This window comes from Aphelocoma coerulescens, chromosome 6, assembly GCF_041296385.1.
Source record: "Aphelocoma coerulescens isolate FSJ_1873_10779 chromosome 6, UR_Acoe_1.0, whole genome shotgun sequence".
Taxonomy (NCBI): domain Eukaryota; kingdom Metazoa; phylum Chordata; class Aves; order Passeriformes; family Corvidae; genus Aphelocoma; species Aphelocoma coerulescens.
This window is the reverse complement of record NC_091020.1, coordinates 6,430,531-6,448,259: the sequence shown is the minus strand read 5'-3', so window position 1 is coordinate 6,448,259 and position 17,729 is coordinate 6,430,531. Positions and strand designations below refer to the sequence as shown.

Here is a 17,729-nt window from a genome sequence, read left to right as displayed (position 1 = left end):
ATTTGCAGAGAACTTTTCAAAGTTAATTTCTAATAGGATTTTAGGCAGCACTGCCTTTTTTTTTTCCTGCAGAGAGCTCTGTTATGACCTGTTGGAGCCCTTTTAGGAATTTTCCCTATAAATAACAGAGATCCGACCAGCTGGGACATATATCATAGCTGGATTAACACTACAGCTCTCTGCAACTCTGGAGAAAGCAGTGGATGTGCCTTTTATAGAACTGATGAATAATGGTCTTGCAAAGAGGAAAGATTAAATTGCTAATCAGAAAACAGGGACATTTCAGTTATTGCTGCAATAACTTCCCTGGGGTAAACTTAGGAGAGTCATACAGTGTTTAAAATTGATACAATGCTCTTCTATTTCACAATATTTTTCCATAGATAAATTTCCTAGCATGCAGAACCAAAAAAATTCCTATTGAAGACATAATTCAAGACTGAACTACATGACTTGGGGAAGAAAAAAAAAGGAAGAAAAAAGCTCAAGCCTGTCAAGCACCATAATTTAGCCACCAAGTCTTATGCATTCTGCAACCTGCTTTAACCTGATTTTATCTGTTGTATACCAAAATGGTGTGACGTGGTGATAAGAAGAGAAAACATTCCAACAGGATAAATTCCCTGCCTCTATGGTTGAAATGTAATTTCTAAACTGCATACTTAAAATTCACAGCTAAAATCACAAAAAATGTAATCATTACTGAGATGCACAAAAATTACTATAATTCAAAAGCACTAAAATATTGTTCCCAACAATACTGGCAGATACACTCAAGTGAAGGAGGTTACAGGGGAAGAATGGGAATAGTAATTTTAATTCCAATCAAAACACAGGAAATGTTTGCTAGATTGAAGGGGGGTGTCACTATTTACAAACAATAGTAGTAAAAAAGCTTTGTGACTGTAGTTAGTAGTGTATTGTTAAAAAAAAATAATGCTCTGTACATCAAGCCCTCTACAAACCCTTAGTAAAGTTATTCCAATGTCTAAGAAAATAGCAAGATTCATACTTGGTTTTAATTTTAAAAATTCAAGTTGGTATAAAATTACTTGAGTTTCTCCCCAGATGTCTGGCCTGGAAAAAGAATTAGATACACACACCTGGAACTGCTGTAGTGCTCAACCTCTACTAACTGTAGTTTGCTGAAGGCTGTGGAGCAGTTCCCATGAAGCAGTAATCCCAGACTACAAATTATTACTTCTATTAGTGTAATTTCAAAAATACATTCTGTAAGAAAAAGGTCTAGAGTGGCAGCCAGAACAAAGGGACATTGTATCCAAGGGAGGAACGAAAGCAAACAAACCCATGAGCACCTCACCAAACGACCTATTGTGTTTATCACGTCAAGATAAGGCTTAATTGGGTAAGAACACATTTCCATGAAACTCAGGTTTCCCCCTACCTGAAATGCAGGAATGCCTACTCTCTTCCTGCTCTGGGTACAAACTCCCATGGAACGCTGCAGAGCCTACTCGAATTCACACTTCGAGATCCCTAAAGCACCAAGGATTCCCAATCCCAACAAGAAGCAACTTGGGAAACCAAGAACACAGGGGCAAAGCAGCACCTGGTTATAATGTGAAACAGACTTCTCTACGAGCTGACTTTGAGTCTGGATTACAGAAGCAGTGTTGGTCAAGACCACCACACAAGAAAAATACTTAAAGCTTTCATTTTTAATAAACCAAACAGAAATTTTAAGGATACAGAACCAAGGATATGGCACCCTTCACTTACTACTGAACGGTATTTTACACTGATTTTTACTGGTGAAGAAGTAATCACTTGTGATCAAACACAGGAAATTCTTCACCCAGAAACACTGGATGGATTTTTAAACTCAGTAATACCAAGCATGGCTTTTCAGAAGTACCAAAATACTTCAGTGAAAGGATTTGATATTCACCTTCAAAGAAGAAGCAGGTTTTCTTCCATCTCTTACGTTTTGAAATCCAAACTTTTAAATTACTTACTTCAAATACTACCTCCTAGAGTAGGATTAATGAAATCAAATCAAATCATTGAAATGACTGTGGTTTTTCAGAAATTGTAGGAAGAATAAGTTTCTCTATGACAATGCAAGGAAAACTGTTTTCCTATGGATTTTAGAGTCATCTGCATTGTAGTAACCTCAGCTTATTCAAAGGACCTCACAACTCTTTCCTCCCTTCCTCCTTGTGTACCTTCCCACAGCCTCAGAAGTTCCACCTGAACTCCCTCCCACCCGGAAGAGCCACACTATTTGTGGCAACTGTGTCACCTTCCTGCTGACTGATGGCCTCCCCTCCACACTGCTCACTTCCCTAAGGCTTGTCAGATCTGAAGAACTCCACTCCTGCGCCAATCCTTGCTGAGACAAAAAAGTGACTGAAGCCCTTACTTCTGAACAGATCAAGGTAAAACAGAAAGGCACCATTTTATTCCACCTCTTTTGAGAAAACAGAGCAAGTTCTCAAACAAGAAGTTCTTTTTCAAAGAGAAGCACAAATACAGGCTTATGGCAGATGATGTACATCTCCCTCTGACTCTACAAATGGAGGGTGCCAATCCCTCCTCCCTCATTCCTCTCCTTTTGTGAGCACCCCGATGAAACTCTTCTGTCCTGCACGTGTTACTGGGAGTGAGGACTGGGATGAGTCATCTGACCCAATTCTAGCTGGACGCAGCCTTTTGCTTCTCCGCATGTTGGAGCCGTACGCTTAAACATAGATGTGTCAGTAACAAGCTGTTTAGACCATCGCTCTTTACAAGGCTGCCAGAGAAGCCAGCTGGACTCCGTATGGGTGGTCCAGAGACATGGGAAAGAACCGAGACAGTTCTTCAGCACAACGCTGAGAGGAGTTAAAAGATGCAGAAAGCTGTGTGTGCCTGGGTTGCCCATGAAGGAACCGAAAGCAGGAGTGGAGCACATGATGGCCACTGCCGCCAGCTGGCCAGCACCCGGAGTTCCCAAGCTGCTTCTCGCAACCTCAAAGGGTGGGACCAACACCAAAAAGCTTCTGCCTGCCTGGTCAGCGGAGGTACAAGTTTATGGGAAAAGCAATTTTCAGCTGCAGTAGCTATTTTTAAGCCTGAAGCTTAAAGTAAGAGAAGTCTGGAAGATGAGTGCACATATAATTATGGGGTGCTTAAAATACAGACAGAAAAATACTATTTTATCCCTGTTTCAAGATGTTTAAAGATTTTTTTATGTGCACATATCATTACTACACAAGCCCCGGTTACTTGCTCTTACAAGCAAACAAGTCATGGAATCCAAAGGTATCCAGTCTGAAATATCCAACGTCTGCCCATAATGAACAGAAAAGCAGAGCAGTGGAGTTGCCCATGGCCCTTCACTCAAGTTTTTCTTAATGGCAAATATGACTAGAATTTGTAACAGATCAAGGTAGGTGTATATTAGGTCCTGTATCTGATGTATCTACTTCATGATTAGTGAGAAAGTTTATTATTTCAACAATCTTTAAGGCGCATTAGACATTTGACCTGCCAGCATTCAGACGTGCCCCACACATTTAGAAAAAGAGCAAAGTACAGGTGCCTATCGCTCTGCATGAAACACTTCCCACGGGGGATTTCTCATTGCCCTATCTTTACATCTGCAGCCTTCAGCACAGAGGTAGACAGGCAGACTGTACCATTTAGAAACACTAAAGCAACCAGGCCTGTCTTCCAGAAAGAAAAAAAAAAAAAATCGGAAACCCCCCCCCCAAAAAACCCAAACAAACAAAAAAAACACCACCATGAAAAAAAGAAGTTCTGAAAGAGAGTGTAAGGCCTGAAGAGAGATTTCACCGTAAACATTCATTCTTAGAAAGATTTTTTTTTTTTTCAACCAAATAGCCAAGAGGACTTTTTAAAGACTGTGCACCCTTCCACTTTCCTCCCTGAGTGGTAAAATACCCTTTGCAGGAAGTTTAATGATTTTGAAGGAACTTCATTTGAATTCTGTCCTGTCTCCACTGTGCACATTTGCTCCAGTGCTGTGTGCTCAGAAATCCTTTGGAAATATATTATCACACACATTATGTACATATTTGGAAGTATATAATCTATCATGTACCCTTGCTCTGCCTGACCCAGACACACAGCTGAAATGCACACACTGCTTGGGTAAAGCAGTGTCTTTCCAGATCTTTCCACAAGTGTATTTTACTATGGAAAAACACGATATAAAACACTTTTTGTTATTCTTCATTTGCTTGTCTGAAGTATAATGCAGTTGACTCCAGCTGCTTTGGCCAGCAACAGCAGAATCACACACTTCAGCCCAACAGTGTCCGTGACGGGCACTGCCAAACACCACCCAGACAAAAACACCACTCTGATGAGGTCACACATACCATATGCTGGGCTTTAATGCTTCACATCACCATCTATAGTCCTTCAAGTAAACGACAGTGCTTAAACAAATTAAGGCATGATTAGCTTTGCTGCTGCTTAACTTAATATGTGTATCACAACAGACAGACACATAGATGGCACAGAACAGTACAAATAACTTATTACAGAAAACCGCTTCCGTTCAAAGTATTTAATTTAGGTCACACTTGTATGTGTAGACTTATCTGTAATTTTTCCTTAAAACTGCTTTTTGCAAGAGGTGTTCATTTTCAGACTATAGCAAGAACCATTACTAAACCCACCATACTTGTGAATTTTTAAACACAGAACATACATGACATATTACGAATGCAAAGTAGAATTCACATTAAGGACCTAACCTACATGTCCCATTTCAAGACTACACTTCCTACAGATACTAGTTTGAGATAGAAAATGAATGTTGCAAACTTTGTGTCTCTCATTTCCTGCAAAGGACAGAATTTTCATTCCATTGCTAAGCAAAGTACCACAGCAAATGTTCATATCTACTTTATCCTCAAGATCCCCTTGTCACCACCATAAAATGAACTACATGACTAAATGGTCTGACCATCCCAGATTAATGAATGAGTCACTCAGTCACACACAAGTTTCACGTAGAGAATAATACAGTTTACATCCTCCATGAAGCAACAGAGATAAAAGCCACCGGAAACAAGTTGTAGGCTGGGGTTTGAGGCACCACACATACAGAATCCAAGCAACTTCTGAAGAGAAGGGCAGTATTCTAAGCAGCACACACATAAGGTAAAAGAAGATTCACATGCACATTTAGCAGTAAAGACCAATTCACTGGCAAGTGTTATAGTTGGTATAGCAAACCTTGTGAAGACATGGAAGTGGGCTCCTATACTGCATACCCTACTTTTAATAACGATATTCATCCAGCCCGTAGCAAGGTCATTGAATCTCTTAACAACTGAAACATGTTTATTTATGCAAAGAGCAGACATGGCATGGGAATGCATGGTTCAGGTTCCCCAGCGAGTCCTGCCAAAGTCTCTTTCATCTTGTTCTGGAAGAGCCACTTCTGGAAACGACAGTAATTTAGTTCTTTGCCTACTCAAACTTTGTTTTCCCTGCCAAGTCTCAAAGGATGCCAAGTGTGCTGTTTTCTTTGCTTTGAGCAGTTGTCACCTTTACACTGGACAGCAGCACCTTATTCATGAAGCCTTTTGGCCCAATTGTTATGTGAAACACCACTGTTTATTGATCAGAACTGATGTGAGCAGAATTCATACCAAATACTTGTCTGTTGCCCATTACCAGTATTATGAGTCTATGTAACGATGGGAAAAATTAGTCAGTAGTTAAGAATTGTATCTGAAGTGAAATGGAGTCTTCCCACACTGATTCAAACTTTGTTTGTTTTGGCAGGAAGATACTGGAATTTTAGGCACTAACAGCAAAACGCAATAAAAAAGTGTTTAGGTCACCATGGTCTCTAAGGACTTCATATTGAAAATGTGTAGCCATGAGAGCTTAAACAAAAAAACTAAACACGTTTCAGAAGACTCAAAAGTTAACTCATCCCTGCAAAGAATGATTCCTCACTTCTGTCTTTTGCTCACAAGCAGATCGATGCTATTCCAGACCAAACAAGGGAGCAAAAATGCCATTTTTTTGCTAAGCAGACAGTTTACCAAAGATTTATCTAGGATCTGGTTTTATGGCAAAGAAAAGGGAGGCCAAAGAAAAGGAAGGTCTTACAGAAAAAAATACAAGTACAAACTACCTTACATTAAGTGACTAATTACTAGGAATATGATTTCCAGCATTAACAAAAAACAGCAAGCAAAAGCAATAGACACAATCCTCCCACTTCAGGTACCTTTAAGCAGAAAATAAATCCCAGTAATAAAGCTAATATTTCTGTCTAACACATTATTAGCACATATAGTTTCTGTTCTCTTGAAGACATTATCATTCAGTAAAAGCTCTTATCTGTACAATTAACTTGTAAAATTTGGCACTGAGATACTGCTAGCCCTGCAAAGAGACATTCCTATGAAAGACATTTCTCAAGCTTTTTATAATCATTCAAATAAAGAAATCTTCGCACTATTCATCAGTGAGCACAATGCTATTTTATGTTTCTACACTCAATATCCAAGCAATATCTAGTTAAAACGCAAATTCTGGATGCCTTAGTACTTAGCGGAATCTCCATCAGCAAACTTCTTGTAATGTTAAAATAAACAATTCCGACTATCTTGTCACCGAACTCATGAGGGATACAGATCAACAGCCTCCATCTCAGGCTTTAATAGGTAACTATTTGCTCCATGAGAGGGGAAAACAGCCTGATCTAACACAGAACTGCCCTCTATGTGTCAAAAATGGAGGCCAACAGTTACGGAGACCAAGCTTATCTCTGGAACTGTTTTTGACAAGCTACTGCTTTGTAGCAGTTTTTGGTCAGTATCTCTTTGAGAAGTGAAGATGCTAACACTGCTAATTACAGTATTACCTATCATGATAGTATGAAGCCAGCTGTTTATATGATGCATTTTAAAAAATGACACCTTTAACTTGAATGCACCTTCCCAAATTAAGAGCATTAGACTCAGAAGCACCTATCAGTTAATATTCTTTGAATGGCCTAAAATGCATAGAACATTGCTATGTCACTGCCTGGCAATAGCATTGTTTAACAAAAGACAGTCCTCCTATGTTCAGTTTGCTTTGCTCAGCTCAGAAATGATCCACTGCCAAAAGGAGATTGATTACTGTTACTGGAATGAGCACTATCAGACACATGATCTTGACAGATTTCAGGCAAAGGACAGACACTAGCACCAGTATTTGCTTTGTAAAATGAATCTGGAAGACTGTGGCTGGACTCTGAGGGCGAATTTACACTTCATGGCTCAGCTGATTTAAGAGGTCGCTGCTGCCAAAGGAGGATATCCCACTCTGTGTTGCGTCATCCTGACTCCCTCCGTAGAGGAAGCCACAGCACTGGATGCACCCTGGGCTAATCCAGCTCAGCTCATGAACACCACAGGCTTTCCCCTGCACCGTGTTACCCCCTCCCGTGTTTGAAAATCAAGGCTGTGTTGGTTTAGAGGGCTCAAGGCACTAGCATAGGGGCTGATAGTGGGAACTGTTCTCTGCAGCAGAGCCAAGCTGTTCCAGCAGCTCGAGTCATAACATGTAACCTCACCCTGACAAGAAACGTTCAACCCGTTTGGCTTCCCCACCACAGACACACAAAAGCACCAGCCTTTCCACGAACTGAACCTCCCTCTCCTTTCCCTAGGATTCTCTCTCAGTCACTTTTCTTCTAGCTCTATATTTGGTATTGGGGAAAAAAAAAACATCTTGGTGAAGCAGGAGGGAAGAAGGGGTGTCAGGACAAAATTACATAGCATTTATTCAGGGCCATCTGTTATTCCAAGTCTCTAAGTACTATTTCTGTATCACCGCAGTGTACCATCCAAGCCATAAGGAAGAATTTATGGCTATTGTAATTGCAATCAGTTCAGCACAAGCTGAACTATCAAGTATTTTTCTACTTGTCATAGAAGAGATTTTAAGACCTTCTTCTGAAGCAGCAGGGGGGGCGGGGGAGAAACACTAATTCTCTTGTTCTTTAAATACACACGCATTAATATATTAATGTGTTTCTAATTAATGGAGAAGCATTAAAATCAAGAATACTGGAAATTTTACCAGGCTTAAAAACAACAGTAAGAGAAGTGGTTTTCTTTAAAGGAACTAACATTTTCTGCTATTCATTCTCCAAAAAAACTCAAAAATCACTAAGTGGAATACCATGCAAAGACCTGGAAATGAAAGCTTCAGAAGGAGGGATACCATCTTCTATCTGCTCTACAATTAATGGTACTGGTTAACCTTTAAAGGGGTCAGGTATTTTAATTAAAGCTGGTACAATAATATTAGTGGCACAGTACTCCTCGACATGATCAGATTAACTAGAATCATATATAGTACCCAACATAATCTTTCACAAAATAAGGAATAATCTCTGCCAATAATCAAGAGGAAATTGTTCCTGAAACACAAAACTTCAACATAAAATGCACTTAAACAATAGTAAAAATATGGTTTTTAAATAAGTTAAATGGATAGTACTTATGCACTAGTCAAATTTCTTACCTGATAGGGCTGAAAGGCACTATCTTCAGTTATGAAATCCAGCTGTTTGTCCACAAGGAATTCTACTGCAGTAATTGAATTGTATACACTTTTTCCAACCAAGGGCTTGAATGTCTATCAAGAAAAAAAAGGGAAAATTAAGCAACTGAAAAAACCCTTCAGCACATCAAACCCACAACTGCATAAATACTGATGTATTCTTCCATCAAAACAAATTAAAACAGAATAACAATTAGTAGTTATACAAGAACTGCTGTACAAGTTATACAAGAAAGAAGGATTTTGTGTTCTGATGTTTTTTCCTTTGTGCTGTTGGTGGAAAACCAGCTAGAAAAGAGAACTACACCATACATTCTTCCCTTCCCTCACTGTGCTTGAGCAAGATTGTTTACCACAGAAGTTTAAAGTACAGGAGCACCATTCTATCTTAAACACACAGCTCAGCCCGCAGATCCTCTCTCCCTGCCTGCAGGACCAGCTAGCACAGCAGTGATTACACTAAGGACAGCTCAAGTGGAAGCAGACTGCAGACGAGAAATTGCTCCCCCCCCTTCCTGTTCTGAAATCGTTCACCTTGCCTCAAGTCAACCATCTCATTTCCCTGCCCATCTCTGAACTGTTCTGACTCTGCGCCTGCCGCCCCCGCAGCCGCTCCTCCCTGCAGCAACCGGCTGCTCCAGCACAACGCCTTCCGAGCCCACAGCACTGGGCACGGGCATTTCGCAGCAGGGCCAGGAGGTTTCCCGATTCACCCCGTGTGCTGGGAAAGCAACGAGGTGCTGAAGACCTCACTGCTGGAGGAAGGAAGAAATCTCCCAGCTCTGCTGCAAAATCCAGGCACAGAGAAAAAGGAGCAGGAATTAAAAGGCTCCTTGACACCTCTTTGCCCAAATCCCCTGCCCTCATCCAGGCACAGCAGGATGCAGCAGGCAAGCACGGAGGGTGCGGAGGGTGCCGTGACTTCAGTGGATCTCCCCTGAGAGGGGACAAGCAGGCGGTCCCCTTCCCTGCTGGCTGGGTTTCCTGGAACAGAAGCGCAAGGAGAGCGTGACTGAGCGGGGATGTACCGACTGGGGATGAGTCAGGTGAAAAGGAAATCCCAGCGGATGGAGGGGAGAGAAATGCTGCTCTGAAGACAGACAGGAAGAGCAAGAGGAAGACATCAGTGAACAAAAGAAATGACTGGCAGAAAGAACATGCAGGATGCAAGGGGGAAAAACATGGAGGGACAGAAAAAAATAAGAGGAAAGTTATTCTACAGGACAAAAAAACAGTAATGAGGGAAAACAGGAAAAGAAAAAAGCCCTTTGAGACCAATTCTAAATTTAAAATGCTAGAGAAAAAGACAAAGAGGAGAAACAAGGGTAGGTCAAACCACATGAAGCACTGTGCAAATCCTACACCGAGATCTGTAAAACGCTGCTATCACAGCTCACACACAACACCCCGAAGCAACAGACCCCAAGTACTTACAAGGGGAAAGCAGGATCACCACGACCTATTTCCAGATGGGGGAACTGAGGCACGAAGCAATCCCATAACTTGACAAAAGCCACTAAGCAGGGCAGCAGCAGAGCCAGTGACCTGCCCTCAGCCAGTCTGCAGGCAGCTCGTAACAGAGCACTCAAGGTTTTATCAGGCTTCATTACCTACTTTACAAAGGTGTTGCCTTGCGATTAGGCTAAATATAACCCAAGTCTCTCTGGAGCTTTAGCTTTGGCACTTACTAAACAAATGAGAGAATACTTCACAGGAGATACATTATAATACTTTCTAATAAATCTATCCAACTCCACAAATGCTCAGACTGAATGCACTGCATTCTTCTTTCCATTTTATTTAAGGTGTCACTTCAGCTGCTACTATTTCTCAGACAAGCAAGGTAAAAAAGCCAAACCGCTCAGCCAGTCCGCCATCTCTACAATACGTAACTAGATGAAAAGGCTGGAGGAGCAAGAGCATATGATAATATGCCAACTACAGAGTTCAAATAATAATTATTTAACCTCTAATAGCTAAGAAAAGGCCTTTGCTCTTCCATCACTTTCCTACAATGGATCTTGTATTGCTAATGGTTAAGAGAGGGTGGAGTTCACATCATCAAATTGCAAAATGTTTAGTGAATAAACTCACCAGAGGACAAACTTTTCTTTGAAAAAGACAGTGTTGTAGTTCAGTTCTTAATCTGCCCCTATGTCTTCCCTCACACTGTTGTACTTTTTCCACGCTGACTCCTTTCTAACTTTCTGAGCTATTTTTTAGGTCAAGAAATGTGTTTCCGACTACCAACAACAGGACATACCACATCATTAGCTGAAACAAAACTGTGTGGAATGTGGCTTGCAGTTATCATTCAGGATTCAGACAACACTACAGATTAAGGTACATGTGAGCCATTGGTTTATCTTCCTAGTGGTATTGAAAGAACTAGTTCCAAATATAGATCTGGGAGTGTGATTATTCTGAGAAGAGAAACGTAATGCCTTCTCACTTGCTTTCATAGATCTGTGCCTCTAGACAGGTCAACGCCCCCAAAATACACATGTGGAGGATGCAGGCTATCCCACAAGCACAGAGGAAAAATATGTAAATAAATAAAGCAAAACCACGCCATGTCACACACTTCCTCCTATGCGGATGGCTGCTCAGCTGCACGCAACTTGAGATTTTTCAGACACTATTAAAAAACATTCCCACTATCAAAGAACAACAAAACACCACCCTTTAATAAATGAGTTCTTGGAAAAGCAAAGTCCAGGCTCCATCAGTTCCACGAGATAGGCAGGCCACCAAGGAGATACGCAACCTGGGACAGGTTAGGGATTTGAAAAACTTTAAGATGGAAGACATCACTGAATTTCACACTACATGTTACCCATGCACAGAGAAAAACAGACTAAGAGCACAGCAGGCAAGAGTCAGCTATCAGAGGCAAGCATGTGAGACATGCAATAACATGAAAATAGATGCAAGAAGGTCCAACGTGCTCCTCACAGACACTCCCTCTTTCCATTCCCAAAGTGGAGGACAACTTTAAGGACAACCAAGCATACTGGCTGAAACCAGGAAAAACTGAACCTCTGTGAACGAAAATCTCCCTTTCAAACCTGCAGCTTGTAAAAGGAAGCTTTATGTGTTAACCCAATTCCCCAAAGACCACAACTAAGCAAAGGACTCAAGCACTCAATTTTAAGCGACATCTGGCTTCACCACTATTCTAAGTGGCTGCTTGAAAAAAAAAAAATTTCCACTTTTCCCCCCACCACATTTCCCTGCTTGGCCAAAGGGAGGTCCATAAACACACACACACACACACACACACACTCTCTCTTTGGTTGCTTTCCTACAAGTTCCCTGATGCTGAATAAAGCGTGTTTCTTACTCTGCCCCCCTCGCCATGATTTCACCCCAGCTCGTACCACTGCTAGAAATAACTTGCCTACTAGAGGCAGCTGGGACAACACGGAGTCTGAGAATTGGATTCTGGATCTTCTGGAAATTCAAATAATTTTTTAGAAGATGTTAATTACCATCTTGCCACAGAAAACAATCACAAAACTATTCAACAGCATTCACCAAATACTAACACAGCAGATTACTCACTTACTACCTTTTCTAATGCCCAATAACAAAACTCATCTCTTTATTTATCTTTCCAAAACCCCCATAGCAACCACAGGACCCACTTTCCCAGGGAAGCAGCAGCGAGCAAGCACACAGTGCATTTTTACCTCTGCCTAGTGCAATTAAGCAGCTGCAGTGGTGGTAATCCGCCTCCAGCATGTGAGCAAGCAGTTCCCTGGCACTGGCCAGGACTCCAGGAGCCGCCTCACCTCCGCTGCTGCAGCCTGGGCGCTGCCAGGCTGTGACACCCAGAAGGCTCAATGCAGCAAATGCTCGGGTTACAGCTGAGCTCGCAGCTGCTGCCCGGCTCATCCCGCACGTACCACTGCCTCAGCTGCCTCGCTGAAGCTCACAGCCTGCTTAGCTGGGTACCCTGTGCCTCAAGCCTACTCCCCACACCACAAAATCACATCCTACTATGCACACATACCGCAGTGGCCCTTTTTAAAAAATCTTTCTAGAGGAATTTATGCCCTAAACCTAACAGCCTTTGAAAGAGTTAATAATTTAGAAAGCTATTCTTACACTAAAACATTTGCACTCTCTACTTCTTCCTCTTTAAAGCACAAAATTGAAAAGATCATGTAAACTTAATTTTGACGTGCTACTCAGTAAACTTTTCCACATATTGTTCTCTAGCCTTGCTGTTTAGTCTGCAATAGCGCAAACACTGGCACCTTTTCATTATGACACTCAATCATTCAAAATAGCTGTAGCTCTCTTCCAACGCCTGTTTGTTGCCATGGTTTGTACTCAAAGGCAGAATTACCAAGTGAAAAGAGAGGACAATCAGTAAAGCAGATCTGACGTTAAAATCGAGCACGGGGTTTCCTCATTCGCGGACTACCCTGCCTGCAATCCCTACGGAAGCACCCGTTTCCAGCCAAGGCGTTATTCCGGGCGGAACTCTCGCAGCCCTTCGCCGGGGGGGGCCAGAAGGAAGTACCCGTCGGGACGCGGGGGGAAGGCAGCGCCAGCCGGGCTCGCTGCCCGCCGGAGCTGCCGCATGGCAGGGCGCACCAACGGCGCCCACGGCTCTTCTAACGGCGGGGTCCGCGCCGTTAACGGCCGGCACCGACTCCTGCCGCTCCCGCACCCTGCCTTAACGGCAGAAACTTAACCGAAGAAAAGCAAAAAAACCCCACAAAACCTCCGGTTTTTTTCTGAACTCCCGTTCTCCCGTTTCCCGAGGGGCGGAGGCCACCCTGCGCGCCTCCGCGGGTGCGGGAGATACCCGGTACTCACGTAGTCCCGGGGTCGCCGCGCTCTCGTCCTCGCCGGGCCGCGCACAAAGCCGCCGCCGCCGCCGGCCGCGTGCCGCGCCGCGCGCGCCCCCGCGGGAGCCCGTTCGTCACGTGCGCCGCTCCGCGGGGACGGGACGAAGGGTGGGGGGGGTCAGGACCGCGACAGCCCCGCGGGCCGGGGGCGCGGCCCGTTCCGCCTCAGCAGCCTCGGAGGGCAAACAAAGGCGCCCGTCGCAAAGTTGAAGTGTCTGCGCGGGTTGTGTGTCCCGCAGGAGAAGCCGCTGAGGCGCCCCCCGAACCACAGCGGCGGATTCTCTCCCCCCCCTTCTCCGCCCTCGGCCGGTACGCACCTCGCTCGGCAGCCCGGCCCGCGGGACCTCCGCACCCGCCTCCGCCTTTGAACTCACAAGGAAAATGGTTCTCGCCGCGCCGCTTCCGGGTCGGGCCGGGCGGCCGTGCCGGGGGCGGAGACGGCGGGGCCGGAGGAGGCGGCAGCGGGGAGGGAGAGAGGAGGAGAAGGAGGAGGACGACTCACCGCCCGCCCTTTGTGGGGCCGGCGCGGACTACCGCGCAGCTGTTCGCTCTGCGGAGGCCCCGGCGCGTCCCCGCTGCTGGGTCATGGCGCGCTGCCGATGCCGCTGCTTACATAAGGGCGGGCGCGCGGTGCCGGGGCGGGAGGAGCCCGGCCGGGAGCACCGAGCTGAGCGCCGGGAGCACGCCGCGGGAAGAGGCGGCGCTCGGCAGGCGCGGCCCGCGTCCACGTCCCGCGGGGGCGGAGTCGCGGGACACGTGTGGCGGCGGCTCGGGAGCGCGGCCGGGGCACCCGGGGGCCGACAGCCGCCCGCTGCCGCCGCTCCGCGCCACAACCTCAAACCTCGTTTATAGCCTCAGTGCTTCCTCCCCACGCGAAGCCCCCGCGGCGCTGAGCCCGGCCCTGGAACGCTCTTCCCTATCCCTCCCGCGGGTGGGCTTTGGAAAGTCAGCAAGCGAGGGCTGCAGCTCGTCCACATTCAACCGAGGGGAAAAAAAAAGTAATAAAAAGGAAGGGCGGGTCAGGCATGAGCTCAGTGCCTGGTTTGGGTCCAGGAGCAGCCGGAGCAGAGGGCAGTGGGCGGTTCCGCGCCCCCCTGCGCCGTCAGACCCGAGGCTGCGCAGCCCAAAGCCTTCAGCAACAGCACACAGTGCTCAGCGGAAACTCACGGAAAACGTTCTCAAGCACAATTTTCTCATTTTTAGCATACAACCTATTTTGTCCCTGATGACCGCCTCCCCCCGCCAAAAAAAAAAAAAAAAAAAAATTAAGCGTGTTTTCCCACTTTCAACACAAGCTAATGTCACTAACTAGTTGTTAACAGTTCACATGGAAACTTCAACTGCATCGTCCAGGGGGAAAAAGTTCAGGGGACACTTCGTAATGAGAAAATGGTTTCCAAAGAGAAATTTAGCAAAAACACCTGCAATACACGCCTTGAACTTAGCTCACATACACAAACGTGGATAGTAACAAGAAAAAATAATCACAAGGGAGGTTGTGATAGAGACATTTATTTCCCCCAAACTCTTTAAACATAAACAGCTGTACATTTTTCACTTCATGGAAAAAATACAAAGCGTGTCATTTGCCAAGAAAGTATGAGAATAATGGGAAATCAATGCATGACTACATCTCTGTTCTCATCTTGAATTTTTCCAAATGATGTAAGCTTAAAGGTGTACTGGAATGCTATAACATACTAAGCTTTGAAATAAAATAGTTGGGTACAGCTAAACATTAAAGCTGAACTAGAAGGCTCTCTACCCACCACAGGCTTTTCTCCAGCAAATTGGTTTTCTTCCATAACAGTGACACTGCACGCATGCACACAAGGGCAGGAACCAGGCTACCTGTACATGGAGTTTGCCACTACGTGGCCTATGCTCAAAACATGTAACTGCAAGACTCCTGGATTTTGCTTGGAAGGGACACTAGCAGAGGCAGTTTATTGTATTGATTTTCCTTTTTTAAGTGGTCTTCCATCCTCCTGGCTGGGTCAAGGCAGCTGAGCAGCCTTATATGGCAGCAAGGCTGCGGGGAGGCAGCAGTGCCTTGAGCAGCCTCCATCTATTCCTGACCACCCAGACTGGACAGTTGCTCCTCTGCTTTCCAACACCCCTGCCACAGCCCGTGACCAGATCTGCTCAGGGATACCCTCAGGGCTTGCCACAGAAAGGCTGCTTTCTGCCACCAGCAGAACATGGCTCACTAACCTCCCTGGTTCCCCCAAAACACACCTGCCCCGGCCATGCCATGGTGGGGCTGCACTGCCTTATCACCAGAGAATCTTAGTGACACCATTCTGACCTTATTTCCTTTCACTTCCTTATTCTCCAGCCCACCTCTCACTGGATAGGGGGAATAATATCTCAGTCACTTTCACCAGTACTGAGACAGCTCATGTAGTAGCAAAGACTGAAAGGCAACCGTATTCCAGGTTTGGGGCTGCAGTTCGCACTGCGGTTCCCCTTTTGGAGCAGAAGTGTGCCTTGGTCTCTGCCGCCCAACAGCAACAGGGCCTCTTCTCAAGTGAGCAAGACAGTCTTTTACAGACCTGGTCCTTCAGAGGCCTCATCACCTCTGAAAAATAAAACTTGACCAAACAGTAATAGCTGACACAAGAAAATATCTTGGAACTCAGACTTTAGCAAGTAATTAATAAATAAAGTATTTTTTCCAAACTTAATTCTGTACTTGCATGATCTTCAATTTAACTTTTAAAGCACATACTAGATTACCTCCAAGAAGTACTGAGCATCCCAAAAACATACTACTTCTACCACCAGATTCCCACCTTTCTCATACAGTTTCAGGTTTTGTTTTACCATTCCTTTTAAGAGCCCAGACACTTAATAGCTATTTCAGGAAGGGCAAACAAATGAATAATGCCTATTACAGAGCACAACGTACTTCATGCTGCTCTTGAGCTAATGGCACTCTGATAGCTGTGTGGTATGTAGTGCAACTGTCAAAGCAGGCAATCCTTAGTAATATCCAAAGACAGACACTATTAAAATACAAATCACAAGACTGTCTGGAGGACAGGCAAGTTTGCCCGTTTGGACAAAGCTTTATTAATAGACTGCAACTTAGTAACAAAGAATATTAATACTCAGGCCAGCACCACCAATTCATTACCACAGAGGGATTTTGCTAAAAATTCTCGAGTTTCACCAGCTATGCATGGAATACTAACTCAGCAACTCCATTTCCAAGGGCTTCACTTAAAGGCATCCTCAGGAAAAATCCACTAAGTGGTAAAACGCCTTTTGGAAGTATAAAAAAACCAAGAAAGTTGCTACAGGTATAATTGTTAATGTTAAGTACGCTAAGGCAACAAAAAGTGACGTTTACATCATTACAACTTACAAAATTTACCACAATATATATGTGTATGTTATTAACAAAACACAGATTTGCCATATAAAGGTACTAACCAATTTTTAAATAAGGGGTTTAAAAGTTAGTGTCTATCCAAGCCTGGTTTTGACATTTTCAAAATACTACACTTTACAGAGGCTTATTTAGTCGTCACATTATTTTAGCACTGTTTTCCACTCCTATTTGCTTCTTCTCACAATTGGGCCTGAATTCTGTCAAACAAGCCATACTATAGGCTTGCAGAACAGAGCTGCCTTTGTTCTTTGGCACTGCCAGTCCCCTATGGAATCAGGCAGCACACTGAACTGCACTCGACAAACAATCCCTGACCTTCAATTACTGCCTTGGCTCACTGCCACAGGATACATGTATTACTGGTAACACAACGTGCCCTATTTTGCAGATAATCGCTAGAACTACAGATAATCATGAAAATCAACGGAAAAACGCAAACATTCTCTTCCTAAAATCGCAGTTGTAACTTCCCCGGTGTGCTGCAGCATAGCCCAGGCTCGGGCCACACATGTGAGGACAGCAATACTGCAGGTTTTGTATTTTTAGTGACTGCATGAAAAATTCCAGGTGGTGGATGGTTTTGCCTTCCTCCGCTGGAGGTTTTCAGTTTGTTTTTTGTTTGCTTTGAGGCGGAAGGCACGCCGGGTTGTGCTGGCACAGTCGTGCAAGAGCTGCTCTTTTTTTTTCCCCTGCTATTTTTCCCCTTTAGAAGCCTGGCAGGTTTTTCAGTGGAGCGGCGCTGGCCGAGCGGGCAGGGGCCGGTGGCAGCTGCAGCCCCTGCACTTGCGGGCTGGCGGGCAGCCAGCGCCCGGGGCCTGTGCCACCGCCCTGCTGGGAGCTACGGCCACCGGGAATGCCGCACCGGCACTGGGGAAGCGACAGCACACACGGATCAGGCATTCTGCTGTGATCCCCTTTCG

General features: G+C 44.7%; 1 protein-coding gene across 2 annotated transcripts in view; it reads right to left on the bottom strand.

Annotated features, from left to right (window-relative positions):
* The window catches only part of JMJD1C (jumonji domain containing 1C), a 158,937-nt gene that overhangs the window by 47,449 nt on the left and 93,759 nt on the right, over window positions 1-17,729 (bottom strand). Inside the window, exons 1-2 of one of the 2 annotated variants that reach the window (XM_069019066.1) lie at window positions 13,730-13,797; window positions 8,512-8,625 (exon numbers count right to left, since the gene is read on the bottom strand). Coding sequence is in view for 1 of the 2 variants with exons in the window: in XM_069019064.1 (XP_068875165.1) it covers window positions 8,512-8,625 (114 nt within the window). In the remaining variant the exon portion in view is untranslated. Of the gene's footprint in view, window positions 1-8,511; window positions 8,626-13,729; window positions 13,798-17,729 lie in introns of those variants that run through there. The other variant, XM_069019064.1, reaches the window with a different exon arrangement.